Here is a 21664-nt window from a genome sequence, read left to right on the forward strand (position 1 = left end):
AGGACATGTGCTTTCTGAACTCCAGTGAAAGCTGGGGAAGATGGAGCCTCCACCACCCCCAGGGGATACAGCACAGCCTCAGGCCCTGCTTTCATCCAGGCCGACCTTGCCTAATACCAGCATACACTGCCAAAGCTAGATAGATATGGAGGGGGATAGGGAGAGGCCCTAAGTGCCTGCAGGCTGGAGGGACTAGTACCTTCTGTCTTCTTCAACTCTATGATATGGCTGCTCCTCTATCAAGGGAAGTGGTGCCAGGTGGGTGCACAGGGTTCAGGCATCTCCAGGCCAGTCCCATGAACCTCCCCCTGACTCTCTGCTCCTAGCTACTGACCAGCTGCCATGCTGGCCTCTCAGCTTGCCCTGGAGCCTGCTTCCACCTCCAGGCTTTCCTGCCTGGATCGATGTTCCCTGAATGCTATGGGCTGAACATCTGTGTCTCCACAAAATTCATATGATGAAATCTAACTCCCAATGTGATGGTGTCAGGAGGCAGGGCCTCTGACAGGTGATTAGGTCACAAGGGTAGAGCACTCATAAATGAGATTAGTGCCCTTATGAGCTCATCTCCCCGTTCCACTATGTGAAGACACAAGAAGGCACCATCTACAAGCCAGGAAGCCAGCCCTCACCAGACACTGAGTCTGCCAGCGCCTTGATCTTGAACTTCCCAGCCTCCAGGCTGTGAGAAACTTCCATTGGTTAGAAGCCACCCAGTCTACAGTGTTTTATAACAGCAGCCCAAACAGACTAAGACACGAAATGTCCTCATGGCTCACTCTCTCACTCAGAGGAGAGAGCCTGGCCACTTTTCCCCCTTACCTGGATTCATTTTTCTTCAAATAACATATCCCTGCCTGGCCTTGTACAGTCACCCCTCAGAATCTGTGGGGGATTGCTTCCAGGACCCCTATGGATACAAATTCCACAGATGCTCAAATCCCTGATTTTAAAAAATGGCATAGTGTTTGCATATAACCCGAGTACATCCTCCTGTACACTTTAAATCATCCCTCAATTACTTGTAATACCTAATAACAGATAAATGCTATGTAAATAGTTATTATACTGTATTGCTTTTTAATTTGTATTACTGTTGTATTGTTATTTTTATTGTATTTTTTTGTTTGTTTGTTTGTTTGTTTTTTAAGATGGGGTTTTGCCATGTTGGTCAGGCTGGTTTTGAACTCCTGACCTCAGGTGATCCGCCCGCCTTGGCCTCCAAAGTGCTTGGATTACAGGCGTGAGCCACCACGCCCAGCTATTGTATTTTTAAAAGCATTTTCAATCCACCGTTGGTTGACTCCTTGGATGTGGAACCTGTGGATATGGAAGGCTAACTTTACATCTTTGTTCTTACTGGTCTCCCCCATAGAAAGTAGGTCAGGGATGGGGTCTGTCTTGTTCTCTGCTGTTACCCCAGTACCTAGGACCTTGCTAGCTCAGATAGCTGCTCATCAGTTTTGTTTGTTTTGATACAGAGTCTCGTTCTGTGACCTAGGCTGGGGTGCAGTGGTGTGATTTCAGCTCACTGCAACCTCTGCCTCCTGGGCTTAAATGATTCTCATGCCTCAGCCTCCCGAGTAGCTGGAATTACAGGTGTGTGCCACCACACCCAGCTAATTTTTGTATTTTTAGCAGAGATGGGGTTTCACCATGTTGGCCAGGCTGGTCTTGAACTCCTGACCTCAAGTGATTCACCCACCTCCACTTCCCAAAGTGCTGGGATTACAGGTGTAAGCCAACATGCGTGGTCTGCTCACTAGTTTTTATGGAAAGAATGAATGAGCCTCAGACAGCAGCAAAAATAAACAAGAGATGTATGAAGTTCAAAAAACACAGGTAGATGGGAACATCAAGTGTGTATGTGTTTGGAGGGTGAGGTGGGCAGTGGCTGTTGCCCCTGCCAGCTGCTGCAGAAGTCAGATTTGGGATGAGGATGAACGAATGATAAATAGCTGATGGGCAAAAATGGTGGGCAAAGGAGGTACATACAGGAAAAATAAGGGCAAAGAGTCTCCAAAGACTACACTCAAAATATTAGGTTGAACCATGTGAAATCGCTGATATTCAACCATTCAGACCTATGAAAGTGACCATTTATTATGCTTGAGAGTTGTGTTGCTATTTTGATAGCATAAATTCACACACAGCCCATTACTGAAGAGGTGAGAGTAGGCATAGAAATATTTCATTAAATCTTTATAAACTCCTGAAGCCCAGACTGTTTAATCCTACAAATAAGGAAATAGTAGGTCACAGCTATAAGAGAATGAGGATTAAGACCCAAGTTTGTGTGGGTTGAAAACCCATGTCCCCACTGCTAACCTGCTGCTCTTGATGGCCTGTTGCGCTAAGGCGCTAAACCAGACCCTATGGTCACAAATGAACTTAGCTTCCCCTGCTAATTCAGAGGCCTGTGGGGCACTGCCCACGGTCGCCCCCTGGTGGCAGGTCTATGCATTTGGCCTTGCCCTTGACTGAACAGTCAGTGGTTAGTGAAATGAACAGAAGGTGGTAAACTGAGTTTTGTAAAAAAAAAATTTTTTTTTTTTTGAGAAAGGGTCTCATTCTATCACCCAGGCTGGAGTGCAGTGGCACGGTCTCAAGTTCACTGCAGCCTCAACCTCCCAGGCTCAGGTGATCCTCCCACATCAGCCTTCTGAGTAGCGGGGACTATAGGTATGCACCACCACACCCAGCTAATTTGTTTGTTTGTTTGTTTTGTAGAGATTGGGTTTTGCCATGTTGCCTAGGCTGGTTTCAAACTCCTGGCCTCAAGCAATCCTCCCACCTAGGCCTCCCAAAATGCTGGGATTACAGGCATGAGCCACTATACCCAGAGTTGGGTTTTTATATTCTACCAAATGTTAGTGTTTTTACCTGTCATAACTACAGAAGTTAAGAATGAAACTGAGCTGGATGCGGTGGCTCACACCTGTAATCCCAGCACTTTCGGAGGCCAAGGCAGGTGAATCACCTGAGGTCAGGAGTTTGAGACCAGCCTGGCCAACATGGTGAAACTGTATCTCTACTAAAAATACAAAAATTAGCCAGGTATGGTGGTGGGTGCTTGTAATCCCAGCTACTCAGGAGGCTGAGGCAGGACACTTGAACCCGGGAGGTGGAGGTTGCAGTGAGCTGAGATTGCGTGGCTGCACTCCAGCCTGGGCAACAGAATGAGACTCCATTTAAAAAAAAGAGAGAGAGAATAAAACTGAGCTTCCTAAGGGATGCCATTTTATTTATCATCAAACCCCAGAGATTCTCACATAGTAGGCACAGGACTACTGGCTTCAGATCAATAAAATACATTTTACCTTTGCAAGAAATGCTCGTATTTCCTCCGGTACGCAAAGCCGGCCCGTCTCACCCGCAGGTGCTCCATCAGCCCCAGGTATTTGATCTGATGCCTTATGAGGAAGTCATCAAATTTGCCTTTGAAGAAACAGAAGAGAGACTGACAGGAGAGGACCTCATGGCTTCATTTCAACAAGACAGATCACAGGCTGCAAGCTGAAGTTTGGTGTGTTGGGTCTGGCCCTAGACACGTTTCATGAGGTCTTAATTGTGTTTTGTTTTGTTTGAGACAGGTTTCACTCTTGTCGCCCAGGCTAGAGTGCGGTGGCATAATCTCAGCTCACTGCGACCTCTGCCTCCTGGGTTCAAGTGATTCTCCTGCCTCAGCCTCCTGAGTATCTATACAGGTATGTGCCACCACGCCTGGCTAATTTTTGTATTTTTAGTAGAGACAAGGTTTCACCATGTTGACCAGGCTGGTCTCAAACTCCTGACCTTAGGTGATCCACCTGCCTCGGCCTCCAAAAATGCTGGATTCCAGGCATGAGCCACCACACCCAGCCCAATTGTGTTTTTTAAATGGTGGAATATTATAGGAAAAAATTAAATTTCTGGTTCCTTTGAAAAGTCAACATCTGGCTACTGTAGTGCCAGAGTCCCACATGGCAACAACTGGCAGGAGAGGAGTAGCGCTGCTGCCCCTTTAGACAGAACATGCCTTTTCCATTTTGCCGCAGTCCCCTCCACTCCCTATTGCCTTACAACCTGCCTGCCTCACTCATTTGCTTTTCCTGCCTGGCCTCTGTGAGCCTCTGATGGTACGACTTCATTATAGACCATGGCAAGAGCTTAGAAACTCCCCAAGTCATGGATCATTTTGGAAGACTGTTCCCCGGCTGGAAAAGAGTGACGCTGACTCCCCTCCCCTCTGACACCTCCCTGGCTCAGCTATGTTGCTCCTGAAACTGACCAAGCTCTGAGCAATGCTCACTCTGAACCACCAAAAGAATTCACTTACCTTCTATTATTATTATTTTTTGAGATAGGGTCTCACTCTGTCACCCACACTGGAGTACAGTGGCATGATCATGGCTCACTGCAGCCTTGAACTCCTGGGCTCAATTGATTCCCCCATCTCAGCCTCCCAACTTGACGGGACTACAGGCACGTGCCACCACACCCAGCTAGTTTTTGTATTTTCAGTAGAGACATGCCACCATGCCTGGCTAATTTTTGTATTTTCGTAGAGATAGGGTTTCGCCATGTTGCCCAAGCTGGTCTCCAATTCCTGGGCTCAAATGCTCCACCTGCCTCAACCTCCTAAAGTGCTGGGATTACAGGTGCGAGCCTGTAACGCCCGGCAACTTCTATACTTTAGAAAGGAAAATGATTCACATCCAGAGGACATCGAGCGAGCTTGTGGTGGTGGTTAAGATCCCAACTGCCACCTCACTTTGCCTCCCAGCCTCCTTTCCCTGAGCCCAGTTCACAGCGATTCATAACTCACTGGGTTCTTTCCTGTCATTGGGCTTGATGCAACGGATGTATGAGGGCTCCTTAGAGATGAGAATTTCTAGAAGGCTGCTCAGACTGTTTTTAAACTGAGTCCCCACCTGCAGAGAGAGAGAGAATGAGCCGAGGAGACACTGCTTCTTCCAGTGAATACAGAGAAGGCTGGCCAGGGCTCAAGGTACCAGCCCTGTAGAGCCGAACTAGTGACAGGTTGTCCTCCTAGTGGCCATTTGGCCCACTGAGAGGTGGCTTTGGATGTCCTGACCTGAGGAACCCAAGCTCGGTCTGGTCACGTGGAAGCTGGACAAGCATTTGTCTAGGATGCGTCACTTGCTTGGCAAAGACGTGGTGAGCGCCCAGCAGGAACAAGTGCTGCCCCGGGCCTGTCGCCCTCCGCCACCTTCCTTTGTGTTTCTTTGTTGATATGCGTCCTTCATGATGCTGGCATTATTATAAGTTCTTTCTAACTTTCTTTCTTTCTTTTTTGAAACTGAGTCTCGCTCTCTCGCCCAGGCTGGAGTGCAGTGGCACAATCTTGGCTCACTGCAACCTCTACCTCCCGGGTTCAAGCAGTTCTCTGCCTCAGCCTCCCAAGTGACTGGGATTACAGGCACCTGCCACCAGGCTTGGCTAATTTCTGTATTTTTAGTAGACATGGGGTTTCGCCATCTTGGCCAGGCTTGTCTTGAATTCCTGACCTTGGGATCCACCCGCGGCAGCCTCCCAAAGTGCTGGGATTACAGGTGTGAGCCACCGCACCCGGCCCAGTTCTTTCTTTATTTGATGGTATTTTCCCATACCCTCTCCCACCAGCTTGTAAGTCCCTTGAGAGCAGGGACCTCATCTGGCTTGTTATTGCTACAACCCTGTACCTGGCACAGTGCCTGCCACGTATACACAGTAGGTGCTGCTCAGTGAATGCCTACATGTGAACAAACTGGCACTAAACTTGGAACATGAATATCACATTCGAAGTTTATATATATATTATAAGCCACGTTCCAAGTGATTTTTTAAGAGACAAGGTCTTGCTCTGCCTCCTAGTCTGGAGTATAGTGGCATAATCGTGGCTCACTGTAACTTCAGACTCCTAGGTTCAAGGGATCCTCCTGCCTCAGCCTCCCAAAATAGCTGGGACTATAGATGCACACCACTGCACCTTGCTAATTTATTTTTTCTTTATGTTATTAATGCACCCAAGTTTTGGTTTTGTTTTGTTTTTTCCCCTAGATGGAGTCTCACTCTGTTGCCAGGCTGGAGTGCAGTGGCACAATCTTGGTTCATTGCAACCTCTGCTTCCCAGGTTCAAGCGATTCTGTTTCCTCAGCCTCCCAAGTAGCTGGGATTACAGGTGCCTGCCATCATGCCCAGCTACTTTTTGTATTTTTAGTAGAGATGGGGTTTCACCATGTTGGCCAAGCTGGTCTCGATCTCCTGACCTTGTGATCTACCTGCCTCAGCCTTCCAAAGTGCTGGGATCACAGGTGTGAGTCACCACACTCGGCCGTAATGTACCCAAATTTTGTCTCACTGATTTGTTTTAATTTTTATTGTAGAGACAGGGTCTCATTATGTTGCCCAGTCTGGTCTTGAATTCCTGGCCTCAAGCGATCCTTCTGCCTCAGCCTCCAAAAGTGCTGGGATTACAGGTGTGAGATTACAGGTGCATACATTTAGTAGAATCTGTTAGAGAATAACACTTCCAGAAAAGGGGAAGGTGGCTTAAACAGTGTAGGTAGCTGGTGGTCATCTCACCCTCTGGGGAATTTTTGTTCCCTTTCCAATTTTGCCTGGGCATTTTCCCCACTCACTGTTGGGGGCCTCCTCCGGTTTTCTAGCTCGACCAGCAGGAAGCATTCCCTCAGGATAACATTCTTGGACTTGCACAGCACCTGTAAGTGGAGAGAAATGAGCAGCACATTTACATTCGCTGTTTCAGAAATCACTACAGGGCCGTCAGGACGGCTCACAGAAGCGTGCGCGAAGCCACGGAGCCATCTGCTTCTTGAACGCTTGAAGACGTTCCTGATGTAAAGAGAGGGTAACGACACAATCAAATACAGAAGACCGTGTTCACATCCTTCGTCCACCGCTTTGGCTGCTTGCTGAGGCCAGCTGTTTTTTCTCAGACATGATAAAGCAAAAATTGTCCCTGGTGTAGTGCAGCTGCTTCAGAATAAACTGCTTCTTTAAGAATGATCCCAAGAATGGTGATCATTAAAAAATCAAGAGACGACAGATGCTGGAGAGGATGTGGAGAAATAGGAACACTTTTACACTGTTGGGGAGCATAAATCAGTTCAACCATTGTGGAAGACAATGTGGCGATTCTCAAGGATCTAGAAACAGAAATACCATTTGACCCAGCAATCCCATTACTGGGTATGTACCCAAAGGATTATAAATCATTCTATTATAAAGACACATGCACATGTATGATTACTGCAGCACTGTTCACAATAGCAAAGACTTGGAACCAACCCAAATGCCCATTAATGATAGACTGGATAAAAAAATGTGGCACATATATGCCATGGAATACTATGTAGCCACAAAAAAGAATGAGACCATGTCCTTTGCAGGGACATGGATGAAGCTGGAAACCATCATTCTCAGCAAATTAACACAGGAACAGAAAACCAAACACTGCATGTACTCACTCATGAGTAGATGTTGAACAATGAGAACACAGGGACACAGGGAGGGGAACATCACATACCATGGCCTGTCGGGGGGTAGGAGTGTAGGGGAGGGAGAGCATTAGGAGAAATACTTAATGTAGATGACGGGTTGATGGGTGCAGCAAACCACCATGGCACATGTATACCTGTGTAACAATCCTGCACATTTTGCACATGTACCCCAGAACTTAAAGTATAATAATAAAAAAGAAAACCAAACGTTTTCTGCATGTGAAAAAAAAAAAAAAAGAATGATCCCAGGCCGGGAATGGTAGGGTTTAGGCTTATAATCCCAGTACTTGGGGAGGACAAGGCGGGAAGATGGCTTGAGCCCAGGAGTTTAAGAGCAGCCTGGCAACATGGCAAAACCTTGTCTCTACCAAAAAAAAAAGAAAAAAAAGCCAGGCATGGTGGTGCGCGCCTATGGTCCCAGTTACTCAGGAGGCTGAGGTGGGAGGATCACTTGAGCCTTCGAGGTCGAGGCTGCAGTGATCTGTGATTGCACCACTGCACTCCAGCCTGAGTGACAGACTGAGACCCTGTCTCAAAAAGAAAAAAAAAAAAGTGATCTCCAAGAAAATGGTGTTAAGTGAGAAAAGGAAGCAGCAGACTCACACACACAGTGCGCCATTATTGTGCAAAGAGAAACAGAAAAAAAGAGACACACACACACACACACTGTGTGATCCCTGGAAGGCCCCACGATACAAGTGAGGGCAGCTAGCTCTCGGGAGAGAGGCCTGCCGACACGGGGCCCAGGGCATTAGCTTTCGTACTGCTTGACTTTCTCCCCTGTGCGTGTATTTTTAAAATAATCCACATCACCAAAAGTCCTTAGTTTTTAAAAAATTGAATTCTCTACCAAGAAAAATAATATTTTCCCTATATATGTAGCATGGAATACTATTCAGCCTTCAAATGGGTGATTCTGACATATTCCACAACATGAATGAACCTTATACTAAGTGAAACAAGTATTGTGCTTATTATGCTAAGTGCAATAAACCAGTCACAAAAAGACAAACGCTGTGTGATTCCACTCATATAAGGTCCCTCGAGGGGTCAAGTTCCGAGAGGTAGAAAGTAGATGCTATTTCCGGGGCTGCTGGGAGGGGGAACAGAGAGTGGTTGTTTAGTGGAGACTTGAGTTTCAGTTTTGCAAGATGCAAACAGTTCTGGAAATTAACTGCACAACAATGTAAATCTACTCAACACTTTTGAATTGTACACTTTAAAATGATTAAAATGTGGCTGGGCGCGTTGGCTCATGCCTGTAATCCCAGGACTTTGGGAGGCCAAGGCGGGTGGATCACCTGAAGTCAGGAGTTCGCGACCAGCCTGATCAACATGGTGAAACTCCATCTCTACTAAAAATACAAAAAAATTATCCCAGCATGGTGGTGCACGCCTGTAATCCCAGCTACTGGGGAGGCTGAGGCAGGAGAATTGCTTGAACCTGAGAGGCAGAGGTTGCAGTGAGTTGAGATCATGCCACTGCACTCCAGCCTGGGTGACAGAGCAAGACTCTGTCTCAAAAAGAACAAATAAATAAAATGATTAAAATGCTAAATTTTGTTATGTATGTTTTGCCATGACTCCGAAAATTTTTTTTCTTTTTTTTTTGAGACAGGGTCTCACTCTGTCATTCAGGCTGGAGTGCGGTGGCATGGTCACAGCTCATTGTACTTCTCCCTTCTAGGCTCAAGCAATCCTTCCACCTCAGCCTCCCAAATAGCTGGGACTACAGAAGCATGCCACCACACCTAGGTCATTTTTTTTTGGTAGGGATGGGGTTTCGCCATGTCATCCAGGTTGGGTTCAAGCTCCTGGGCTCAAGCGATCCACCCACCTCGGCCTCCCAAAGTGCTGGAATTAAAGGTGTGAACCACTGAGCCTGGCCCCCCAGTTTTTTTAATTGAATTTTTTTTTTTTGTTTAACCCATTGCAGTTCTAAACTACAGTGATATGGAAGAACAATCTTCCAATAGTAAAGAAAAAAATTAGAAGTGTTCCATCCTGCCCTGGTTGGTGAAGGGAGAGATTCAGACATTTTTTTCTGTGTGATGTCCTTTCCGTGGATTGGTTTGTGAAGCCGATGGCCGTGACCCCTAGAGGGGAAGCCATTGGAGGAACGCTGTCTCCCATTTGTCAACCAGACACTTCTACTCCCGTGTTCTTCACAGCTACTGCATGAGGAGGACATCAGCAGGCCCACTTCACTGATGCGGAAATTGGCCACAAAATCCCCAGCAGGGAAGGGGCTGGACTGGGACTCAGACCCAGAGAGTGACTGGTGGACCCAAAGTTAGGAGTTGCTCATCTACCCTGAGTCCGAAAAGGTTGAGACAACCAGTCCCAGAAGTGGTAGAGAAAGTCTGGGAAGGCAGAAAAAACTCCTGAGGTGACTGTTCACCTGCTCACTTGAAAATGTTACCTTTAGGTTTAAGCTTTTTATAAACCAAGCTAATACAATCTAATTTTGTATAAAACAGTTAAGTATTTTAATACAAAATAAGGGCCTTAAAAAAAAAATCAAGGTTTTAGGCATGGCGCGGTAGCTTATGCCTGCAATCCCAGCGCTTTGGGAGGGTGAGATGGGAGGATCACTTGAGGCCAGGAGTTCAAGACCAGCCTGTGCAATCATAGCAAGATCCTGTCTCTACAAACAAAAAAAATCAGTTGGGTGTAGTGGTGTGTGTCTGAAGTCCCAGGTACACAGACTGAGGCAGGAGGATCACTTGAGCCCAGGAGGCTGAGGCTGCAGTGGGCTACGGGCTATGATGGTGCCACTGTACTCCAGCCTGGGTACAGTGGGCTACGGGCTATGATGGTGCCACTGTACTCCAGCCTGGGTAACAGAGGGAGACCGTGTCTCAAAAACAGCAACAGCAGCAGTAGCAGCATTTTTCAGATTGATGAGATATATGGAAAGGCAAAGAGATTGGGAATTCCACTGGCAGCCCTAGGGGCTAATACCATCTCCAGCCCCCACCTCCTGCCTTGTGAAAGTTGTGACCTGTCTGGGTCTCAGTTTCCTCATCCTCAGATCATGTCGCCTCAGTATATTCTCATGACACCAGAACGACATCTCTACTTCCCCTGTGGACCTGCCCCAGCTAAGCTCTCAGTCCCCTCCTCTGACATTTCCCCTCTTCCAGGCCACAGGACCTTTGTACATGCTGGTGCTTCTACCTGGAATAACTTCTGATCCTTGTATGGCCAAAATCATTCTCCTTCAGGTTTTAGCTCAAAGTTACCTCTGAGGGGGTGTTTAATCACCTAAATTAAAAATGTCCCCTTCAACCACAATTCCTTGTTTATTCTCTTTGTAGTATTCTCACTGACGGATAACCTATTTGTGTATATGTTTATTCTCTGCTTCCCCAACTCCAGACTGTAAGCCCCATAAGAACAAGAACTCTGTCCTGTTCACGGATGACTCCAGAGCTGGTACCCAGGAGAGGCACCACACACATCTGAATGGTTTGTTGAGTGAAGTGTCCATACAGAGGATCTTAAATGTCTGTTCTGGCCATGATATGCTCGAGTTCTAACACGACACATGGAAAAGAAAAATTCAGAAGGCAAATTCTATGAAAATCACTAGCATGGGTAATATTTCAAAATCATCAGAAACACATACAGTTAAGTTTCAGACTTACTTCTTTCAGATGTCTGTAAAGAAGATCATTGTTTTTTTCCAAGAATCCTGTAAAACATTGAATAAAATTTTTTTGAATCAATGGTTCTGCCTAAAAATACAATTCCATGCCAACTCATTGCAAAGGGAAATTCTGAAAAATAATGTCTTCAGATTAGATTACAGTTTCTCAGCCTTGGCTCTATGGACATTTGGGCCTGGGTCATTTTTTTTTTTTTGAGACAGAGTCTTGCCTTGTTGCCCAGGCTGGAGTGCAGTGGCACGATCTCGGCTCACTGTAACCTCTGTCCCCTGGGTTCAATTGATTCTCCTGCCTCAGTCTCCAGAGTAGCTGGAATTACAGGCATCTGCCACCATGCCTGGCTAATTTTTTGTATTATTAGTAGAGATGGGGTTTCACCATGTTGGCCAGGCTGGTCTTGAACTCCTGACCTTAAGTGATCCACCCACCTCAGCCTCCCAAAGTGCTGGGATTACAAGCATGAGCCACTGCACCCAGCCAGGGGCTGGATCATTCTTTGCGGTGGGGGCTGTCCCATGCCTTATGGGATGCTGAGGAGTGTCCCAGGCCTCTATTTACACTAGATCCCAGTAACACTCTCCCCAGTTGCAGCAACCGGATGTATCTCTAGATTATACGGTTTGGGTCTGTACTGTCACCTAAATCTCAAGACAAATTGCAATCCCCAGCGTTGGGAGAGGGGCCTGGTGGGAGGTGACTGGACCATGGGGACAGATTTCCCCCTCGCTGTTCTCATGATCGTTCTCACCATATCTGGTGGTTTAAAAGTGTGTAGCACCTCCCCTTTCACTCTATTCCTCCTTCTCCAGCCACGTGAGATGTGCTTGCCTCCCCCTCACCTTCCGCCACGATTGTAAGTTTCCTGAGGCCTCCCAAGCCATGCTTCCTGCACAGCCTACAGAACTTAGAGTCAATTAAACCTCTTTTCTCTATAAATTACCCAATCTCAGGTAGTTCGTTATAGCAATGTGAGAATGGACAAATATACTAGATATTCCCACATATCCCTGGCGGGGGTAACATGTCCCTCAGTGAGAACTGAACTCATGGCACAAACGCTATACTCAACCCTGATGAGCTAGCATATAAATATGCGTAGTCTTTACACTAAGTATTGTACACCTGCCCTAGTCCAATAGCAAAGAAACACACATACACTAAATATACAGAAACAGGGGACACTGAACCTCAAGGACAGCCAGCTGGGACTCTGTAAATAGATGAGAAAATTCCCCACTACGGAGAAAAAACAAACCCACAAACTCAAGCACCACGGCTGGTGGGGCCCAACAGCATCTTCGGACAAAGACAGACAAGTCATTTCCCACTCCAGCCTGGGCGACAGAGCGAACCTCTCTCTCAAAATGAAAATGTGGCTTATCTGTTTACCTAAAACTTAATCAGTTATTAATTACACTAGAAACTAGAAACTAAATGGCATTATTAGGGCAAAACCAGATTTTTTAAAAAAGGATTGGGACAGCCGAGCATGGTGTCTCATGCCTGTAATCCCAGCACTTTGGGAGGCTGAGGTGGGAGGATCGCTTGAGCCTAGGGATTTGAGACCAGCCTTGGCAACATAGTGAGTTTGAGATCAGCCTGTCTCTACACAATTTTTTAAAAAAACTTAGCTGCAGGTGGTGGTACATGCCTATAGTCCCAGCTACTTGGGGAGCTGAGGTAGGAGGACCACTTGAGCCCAGGAAGTCAAGACTGCAGTGAGCCATGATTGTGCCGCTGCACTCCAGTCTAGGCAACAGAGTGAAACCCTCTTTCAAAAAAAAAGATTAAATAAAAATAAAAAAGACATGCATCAAAAGTGTTTAAGAAAAAAATGGTGGCATAGAAGCAAGCTGGCGTCATTCCCCACACAGAAAACTAAAATCAAATACTATAGCATGAGATTACTACCAGCAATATCCCAGAACTCAAATATGCAGAAGACATAATTCCTGGTGCTACAAAGAAGTAGAAAAACTCAGAGCAGGTGGTAAAACAATCAGATTTCCATATCCGTGATGTCCCCCCCACCCATCTGCCTGGCACCAAGCACATGGAAAACTCCTACCAACACAGAGTTTCTACATGGGAAAAAGTGAGATCAAGGTAGAGTGAGTGAGTGTGAGTGTGTGTGTGTGTGTGTGTGTCCTCACATTCATAGGTGAATGCAGAAAACATTTCTATTTTCCTGGAAGTAGTTACAAGAAATCATTGATTCTTGTGGTCCCCCCGAGGGAGATACAGAGTAAAAGGCATTTTAGTTTCTCTTTTGTTCTTTTCTGTGCTGTCAGCGGGTTTTAGCTCCACGTGTGTATTACCTTTATTCTTTAAACAAAAATCAAGGGATTATCTGCATAAAGAGACTCATCCTATTAAAACATTTTTTACCTTTTTGTCATTTTGCATTCAAAGAAAAAACCCTGAATACCTGTATGTGTTATTACTTTTTAAAAGATTCTTAGAAATATACTGTTTTCATATTTATTTTTTTTTGACACAGAGTCTTACACTGTTGCCCAGGCTGGAGTGCAATGGCGTGATCTCGGCTCACTGCAACCTCCGCCTCCCAGGTTCAGGTAATTCTCCTGCTTCAGCCTCCCAAGTAGCTGGCATTACAGGTGCCTGCCACCATGCCTGGCTAATTTTTTGTATTTTTAGTAGAGACAGGGTTTCACTATGTTGGCCAGGCTGGTCTCGAACGCCTAACCTCGTAATCCACCCGCCTCAGCCTCCCAAAGTGCTGGGATTACAGGTGTGAGCCACCATGCCCAGCCCTTAGAAATATACTCTTATTTAAAAGTAAAAATAATGCTCAGTGTGGTAGCTCACTCATGTAATCCCAGCACTTTGGGAGGCCGAGGTGGGTGGCTCACTTGAGGTCAGGAGTTCTAGACCAGCCTGGCCAACATGGTGAAATCCTGTTTCTACTAAAAATATTAAAAAAAAATTTAGACTGGTGTGGTGGTGGGTGCCTGTAGTCCCAGTTCCTTGGGAGACTGAGGGAGGAGAATGGCTTGAACCCAGGAGGTGGAGGTTGCAGTGAGCTGAGACTGCGCCACTGCACTCCAGCCTGGGTGACAGAGCGAACCTCCCTCTCAAAATAAAAATAAAATAAAATGAATGGGTAATGTTGTCACAACTCTGAATATATTAATACTAAAAACAACTGAATTGCACATTTTTAAATGGGGTAAATGTATGATATGTGAATTGTATCTCAATAAAGTGGTTGTTTACAAAAATAATAAATACAATACAATTAGAAAGACTTTTTCAAGTGGCTTGAATGTGAGCTTAGGGAACGTTTGGGATGGCTGTGCACCATTTCCTCCATAGACTCGGAACTTATTGTAAGACACCAAGCTGGGCACATACATGGCTGTCACCTGTACCCCATGGCCACTCACCCTTGGTGCAGTAGGTGACCTCCCCTGCGTAGTGGAGGAGGCGGAACTCCATCCAGCCAATCCTCTTTCGGTCCTTTGGACCAGCCAGCTTACGGCTACAAGACAGAAAGAGACATGAGTTGAACTTTCTTTTTTTTTCAGATGAGCCTTGCTCTGTCACCCAGGCTTGAGTATAGTGGCATGATCTCGGTTCACTGCAACCTCCGCCCCCTGGGTTTAAGCGATTCTCCTGCCTCAGCCTCTGGAGTAGCTGGCATTACAGGCATGCACCACCATACCTGACTAATTTTTGTATTTTTAGTAGAGATGAGGTTTCACCATGTTGGCCAAGCTGATCTCGAACTCCTAACCTTGTGATCTGCTCGCCTCCGGCTCCCAAAATGCTGGTAAGATTACAGGCCTGAACCATTGTACCCAGCCCATGAATGGAACTTTTTACTTCACTGAGACAAAATGGCACCAATATATGAAGCAAAGAGTGAGGGAGAGATGTCTTCAACCAGTTGGGTCCACACTGAAAGCCACCACACAGGGAGGCTCCCAGGAAGTCTTGTTACTTATTTTCTGGCTATAGACCAAGATTTCTTTAAAATTAGATCCTTTGGCCACGCATGGTGGCTCACATCTGTAATCCTAACACTTTGGGAGGTTGAGGCAGGTGGATCATTTGAGGCCAGGAGTTTGAGATTAGTCTGGGCAACACAGCCAGACCCTGTCTTTTCAAAAATACAAAAAAACTGGCTGGGAGTGGTGGCATGTGCCTTGTAGTCCCAGCTACTCGGGAGGCTGAGGTAGGAGGACTGCTTGAGTACAGGAATTTGAGGCTGCAGTGAGCTATAATTAACCCACTAGACTACAGCCTGGGCAACAGAGTGAGACCTTGTCTCAAAAAAAAAAAAATCCTTTCTTCCCATAAACCCTGAGAAATAAAAGTATAGAAGAGCCACAGAAATACATGTATTTGTATAATGAATTAACTCCTGTTTTTCTAGGTGAAGTAACTAAGAACAATTTTATATCTTACATTTTTATGATGTTGAGAGACTAAAATACCCATGAAACATCCGTTTTCAGGTTCTACAGATTCTTGATTTATTTTTTATTTTTTTGGGATGGAGTTTTACTCTATCGCCTAGGCTGAAGTGCAATGGTGTGATCTTGGCTCACTGCAACCTCCGCCTCCTGAGTTCAAGTGATTCTCCTGCCTCAGCCTCCCTAGTAGCTGGGATTACAGGCGTGAGCCACCACTCCTGGCTAATTTTTTTGTATTTTTAGTGGAGACAGGGTTTCACCATGTTGGCCAGGCTGGTCTCGAACTCCTGACCTCAGGTGATCCATTTGCCTTGGCCTCCCAAAGTGCTGGGATTATAGATGTGAGCCACTGTGCCTGGCCAGATTCTTGATTTTTTAAAATGACTTTTACTTGAATCTGTCATATAGATTGACAGCACATATATTCTAAGTGTATGGCTCAATGAATTTTTGAAAACAACATGCCTTTGTAACGAGCATCCAGATTAAGAAGCAGAGCTTTCATTACCAGTACCTGAAAACCCCTACTTTGAGCCCTTTCCAGTTGCAACCAGACATGTAGCAGCATAAGTTAATTTTTACCTAGTTGTATGCATTGCATAGGAATGGAATTATATAGTATGTACTCTTTTTTTTTTTTTTTTGAGATGGAATCTTGCTCTGTCACCCAGGCTGGAGTGCAGTGGCGCAATCTTGGCTCACTGCAACCTCCGCCTCCTGGGTTCAAGCGATTCTCCTGCCTCAGCCTCCAGAGTAGCTGGAACTATAGGACTGCATCACCACTCCTGGCTAATTTTCGTGTTTTTAGTAGAGATGGGGTTTCACCATGTTGGCCAGGATAGTCTTTATCTCCCGACCTCAGGTGATCTGCCTGCCTCAGCCTCCTAAAGCGCTGGAAGTACAGGCATGAGCCACTGTGCCCGGCCACAGTATATCCTCTTTTGTGTCCGACTTCTATTACTCACATTTGTGTCATTTACTTACATCATTGCATGTAGTTACAGATTATTCACTGCACGGTGATATGTTATTCCATTTGTGAATATACCCCAATTTATTTTTCCATTCTTAATTCACTATGCAATTTCATTTACTTACCCTTTGCAATTTCATTTACTATCCCTTCAGTATTCTACAACAGGTCTGATAAAGCCACCACCATTTACTAAGTCTTTACCATGGCCAGAAACTACACTAGACAATTCACAGCATCATTTACAAAGCTGGATGGTAGTTGTATAAATAACCCCGCCTTGTAGCAGGTGAAACACAAATGCAGGAGCATTCAGTTGGTCTTGGGGCGGGTGCATTGACTCACTTCTGTAATCCCAGCACTTTGGGAGGCCAAGGTGGGTGGATCATTTGAGGCCTGGAGTTTGAGACCAGCCTGGCCAACATGGTGAAACCCCATCTCTATTAAAAATACAAAAATTAGCCGGGTGTGGCCCAGTGCGGGGGCTCACACCTGTAATCCCAGCACTTTGGGAGGCCAAGGAAGGTGAATTGCCTGAGATCAGGAGTTTGAGACCAGTCTGGCTAACATGGTGAAACTCCGTCTCTACTAAAAATACAAAAAAATAGCCAGGCGTGGTGGTGTGTACCTGTAGTCCCAGCTACTTGGGAGGCCGAGGCAGGAGAAACACTTGAACCTGGGAGCCAGAGGTTGCGTTGAGTTGAGATTGTGCCACTGCACTGTAGCCTGGGAGACAGAGCAAGACTCTATCTCAAAAAAAAAAAAAAAGAAAAAAAAAATTAGCCAGGCATGGTGGCAGGCACCTGTAGTCCCAGCTACTCAGGAGGCTGAGGCAGGAGAATCGCTTGAACCTGGGAGGCAGAAGTTGTAGTGAGCAGAGATCGTGCCACTGCATTCCAGCCTGGGAGACAGAGTGAGACTCCATCTTAAAAAAAACAAAAAACAAAAAAGAAACAGACAAAACAGGTCTTCATGACTCCAGCACAGGCTTTTAAATTCTCTCCTCCTTACTGCAAAGACTAAGTTAAATGTCTAGTTGATCTTCTGTGCTGTGGTACTCTATATCTGATTCGCCTGGTGGTTACATAGGCAGATACAAACACAAAAATTCATCAGGTTGTACATTTCGAATCTATACACATCACTGTATTTTATACCTGAATTTTTAAAAAAGATTATTTCATGTAATACACATGTTCAAAATATGATGATCACTGAATAAAGGAAGACACAACATCTTTTTAAAAAATTATACTTATGTCTGAGCACAATGGCTCACACCTGTAATCCTAGCACTTTGGGAGGCCCAAGACAGGTGGGTCATTTGAAGCCAGGAGCTCCAGACCAGCCTGGGTGACAGGGTGAAACCCTGTCTCTACAAAAAAACATAAAAATTAGCCAGGCATGGTGGTGCATGTCTATAGTCCCGGCTTCTTGGGAGGCTGAGGTTGGAGGATCACTTGAGCCTGGGATGTTGAGGCTGCAGTGAGCTGTGATCACGTCACTGCACTCCAGCCTATGTGACAGACTGAGACCGTGTCTCAAAAAAAATTATGCTTGTAATTCATGTAAGTTTGATTTCTACTAACAAAGATCTGGCCCATCTCCTAGTGGTATATCCTAAAGATATTTTCATGTATGAAGTAGTTGTTCTCTTGAAGAACACTATCCTAATACTAAAGAAAATGGATAGAAAATGATCTTCCCCCATGCGAAATCTGATCAAATAAAGTATGTACGTTTCGAAGTGTGCATGTTTGCCCACTTTCTCTTCCAATTTCTCCAGGAAACTCAAGTCTGTAGCAGGACCAGGACGAATGCATTCTTCATCCTTCAAAAGAAAAAGAGAAGTCTCAATCCACAGCACCACACTCCATCAACGCCAAGTTGAAATGCTTTCACCAGCTGGACCAGAAAGTACTGGACTAAAAGACTGTCATTTCATGTAAGTGCAGGTGAACATTCTGGAAGGGGCTTATCCAAGGTCTCAGATTCGATAAGGGGACCATGGAACCAGAGGGCCTGAATGTCCCATGGAAAGTCAACTCTCCCACCATCTGACTCAAAGTCTTTCCAAAGATACTCCACAGTTACGAGAATTGGCTCAATGTCAACCTCATTTTCTCTAAAGCAGTCATCACTGACCACAATCACAATGTGTATAGACTCTTGTCGTAGAAGAAAAGCTGTCATGGAAATAAACGTATAAAACCAGTCAAGTTTCATATTTTGGAAGTTCATCTTTCTATTTCCTATTTTTCATCCTCAAGAATGATACCATTTAGTTGACCATCTTAAAAAAGTACGGATGTGGCCGGGTGAACTGGTTCACACCTATAATCCCAGCATTTTGGCAGGCCAAGATGGGAGGATGACTTGAGCCCAGGAGTTCGAGATCAGCCTGGGCCACTTGGTGAAACCCTGTCTCTACAAAAATGTTAAAATTTAGCCAGTGTGGTGGTATACCTCTGTAGTCTCAGCTACTCAGGAGGCTGAGGTGGGAGGATTGCTTGAGCCCAGGAGTTAGAGACCACTCTGGCTCAACCCTTTTTTTTTTTGAGATGGAGTCTTGCTCTGTCACCCGGGCTGGAGTGCAGTGGCACGATATTGGCTCACTGCAACCTCCACCTCCTGGTTCAAGCAATTCTCCCACCTCAGCCTCCCGAGTAGCTAGGGCTACAGGCACATGCCACTATGCCTGGCTAATTTTTGTATTTTTAGTAGAGACAGGGTTTCGCCATCTTGGCCAGGCTGCTCTTGAACTCCTGACCTCAGGCAATCCACTTGCCTCAGCCTCCCAAAGTGCTGGGATTACAGGCGTGAGCCACTGCACCTGGCCTGGCTCAACTCTTTTTAAGCCTGGGAGAAAGTTCTTCTAAGAGTTGTAAATGTGGGTGAATAGGCTGTAATTCAACATTAATTTTTCTCACCAGAATGGATATGATTCCTTTGTGTCTCTCTTCTACCAAATCACAGATGATCTTGTTGTTGAAATATTGAATTGGCTCCCACTAAAATGAAAAAGAGGAACAAATTCTCCAAGAAAGATTTAGATGAGCATAAAAGATTGGTTTTAAATTGGTTTTCTAAAACATCTTTTTTCAAAATCTAGTTTTTACATTCAACCTTAAAAAAATTATATTTTCTGAATATCAAAACAATTTCTCAGGAAATAAGCAGAGGAGGACGAAAAAATTAATCCTCAGTACTAATCAGGAAAATCGCCAATGAAATAATATTTCAATTAAATGTCTTTAGTGGTTGGGCACAGTGACTCACACCTGTAATCCCAGCACTTTGGGAGGTCGAGGCAGGAAGATCACTTGAGTCCAGGAGTTTGAGAACAGCCTGAGCAACATAGAGAGACCCTGTCTCTACAAAAAAAAAAAAAAATCAAACAATTAGCCAGGGGTGGTGGTATGTGCCTGTGGTCCCAGCTACTCAGGAGGCTGATGCAGGAGGATCACTTGAGCCTGGGAGGTGGAGGTTGCAACAAGCCCTGATTGTGCCACTGCACTCCAGCCTAGGCAACAGAGTGAGACCCTGTCTCAAAAAACTAAAATCAACTAAATTTTGAAAAACGTCTTTAGCCAGATTAAGAAATGAAATGAGAAAATATGCAAATGTTTACCTCTATGCCTTCCGTTTCATATTCTGCCTGTTCTGCTTTTAGAGTCCTCTCAATTAACAGTTGCTGGAGTTTCTCGTTGCAGTAATTTATACAGAACTGTTCAAAACTAGAGATACAGAAGATTTAAATAACTAAACTTACATGAAAATAACAATAAAAAAATTATATTCTTGACTGGGCGGGGTGGCTCAATGCCTGTAATTCCAGTACTCTGGGAGGCTGAGGTGGGTGGATCACGAGGTCAGGAGTTCACGACCAGCCTGGCCAAGATGGCAAAACCCTGTCTCTATCACAAATGCAAAAAAAGAAGAAAATAACCAGGCGTGGTGGCAAGCACCTGTAATCCCAGCTACTTGGGAGGCTGAGGCAGAGAATTGCTTGAACCTGGGAGGCGGAGGTTTCAGTGAGCCAAGATCATGCCACTGCACTCCAGCCTGGGCAACAGAGTGACACTCTGTCTCAAAAAAACAAAACAAAACAAAAAAAACTTACATTCTTTTAAAGGATGCTTTTTAATAAAGAAAAAGCAAAGTCCTTATTAATAATAACAATTTACTAAATAGATCATAAGAGTCAAGTGAAAATATATTCGCATTTTTATGGTTATTCCACATCTAGGCTGGTCTGTGAATTAGAAACTGTAAATCTAGACAGTTTCTGGGGACAGGAAAACCAGTCTAGTAACATTAGCAAATGACTTAAATCTCAACTGAAACCTTAAAAAAGGGCAAAAGACAGGTAGGCAGGTAATGCTAAACATACCCATTCTTGTCGAAGACTTCAAACCCATATATGTCCAGTAATCCAATCACAGTTTTCCTGGTGAAATCCTGGTCAAAATAACATATCCCATTCATAGTTAGGTCTTTTCCTCTGTGCTGCCTCCAAACTGGGACTTGGTGCTAAAGCTCGTGTCTCCTCCGGCTCCAGCAATACAGAAGAGCCTTTGGGTGGAAATCACTTCCCAGCCTGCTGCCCCTGCCTGCTCAGATCCCACTGCGGCTTCCATAGCCATCATCTGTGTAATGAGACCTTCCCCTCCACACCGCTCTTTTTTTTTTTTTGAGATGGAGTCTCGCTCTGTCGCTCAGGCCAGAGTGCAGTGGTATGATCTTGGCTCACTGCAACCTCCACCTCCCGGGTTCCAGCTATTCTCTTGCCTCAGCCTCCTGAGTAGCTGGGACTACAGGTGCGCACCACCACACCCAGCTGATTTTTTGTATTTTTTGTAGAGACGGGGTTTCACCATATTGGCCAGGCTGGTCTGGAACTCCTGACCTGACCTGCTTTGGCCTCCCAAAGTGCTGGGATTACAGGTGTGAGCAACCAAGTCCAGCCAACCTTCCCCTTCTGATTCACTTCTTTGCTTCAGCTGTCCTCAGCCTCCCAAGCCCACATACAATAAAAAAAATAGGACCTATAGATAGACAAGAAGATGCCTATCT

General features: G+C 45.3%; 1 protein-coding gene across 1 annotated transcript in view; it reads right to left on the bottom strand.

Moving 5' to 3' along the window:
- The window catches only part of MYO1H (myosin IH), a 99366-nt gene that overhangs the window by 19568 nt on the left and 58134 nt on the right, over nucleotides 1–21664 (bottom strand). Inside the window, exons 11-19 of the mRNA XM_021675532.2 lie at nucleotides 20982–21049; nucleotides 20220–20325; nucleotides 19519–19599; nucleotides 18328–18419; nucleotides 14584–14678; nucleotides 11156–11202; nucleotides 6624–6704; nucleotides 4808–4913; nucleotides 3321–3438 (exon numbers count right to left, since the gene is read on the bottom strand). Coding sequence (XP_021531207.2) covers nucleotides 3321–3438; nucleotides 4808–4913; nucleotides 6624–6704; nucleotides 11156–11202; nucleotides 14584–14678; nucleotides 18328–18419; nucleotides 19519–19599; nucleotides 20220–20325; nucleotides 20982–21049 — 794 coding nt within the window. The remainder of the gene's footprint in view (nucleotides 1–3320; nucleotides 3439–4807; nucleotides 4914–6623; nucleotides 6705–11155; nucleotides 11203–14583; nucleotides 14679–18327; nucleotides 18420–19518; nucleotides 19600–20219; nucleotides 20326–20981; nucleotides 21050–21664) is intronic.

This window comes from Aotus nancymaae, unplaced genomic scaffold (genome assembly GCF_030222135.1).
Source record: "Aotus nancymaae isolate 86718 unplaced genomic scaffold, 86718_ANA_hifiasm-v0.15.2.pri h1tg000021l, whole genome shotgun sequence".
In the NCBI taxonomy this organism is placed as follows: Eukaryota; Metazoa; Chordata; class Mammalia; order Primates; family Aotidae; genus Aotus; species Aotus nancymaae.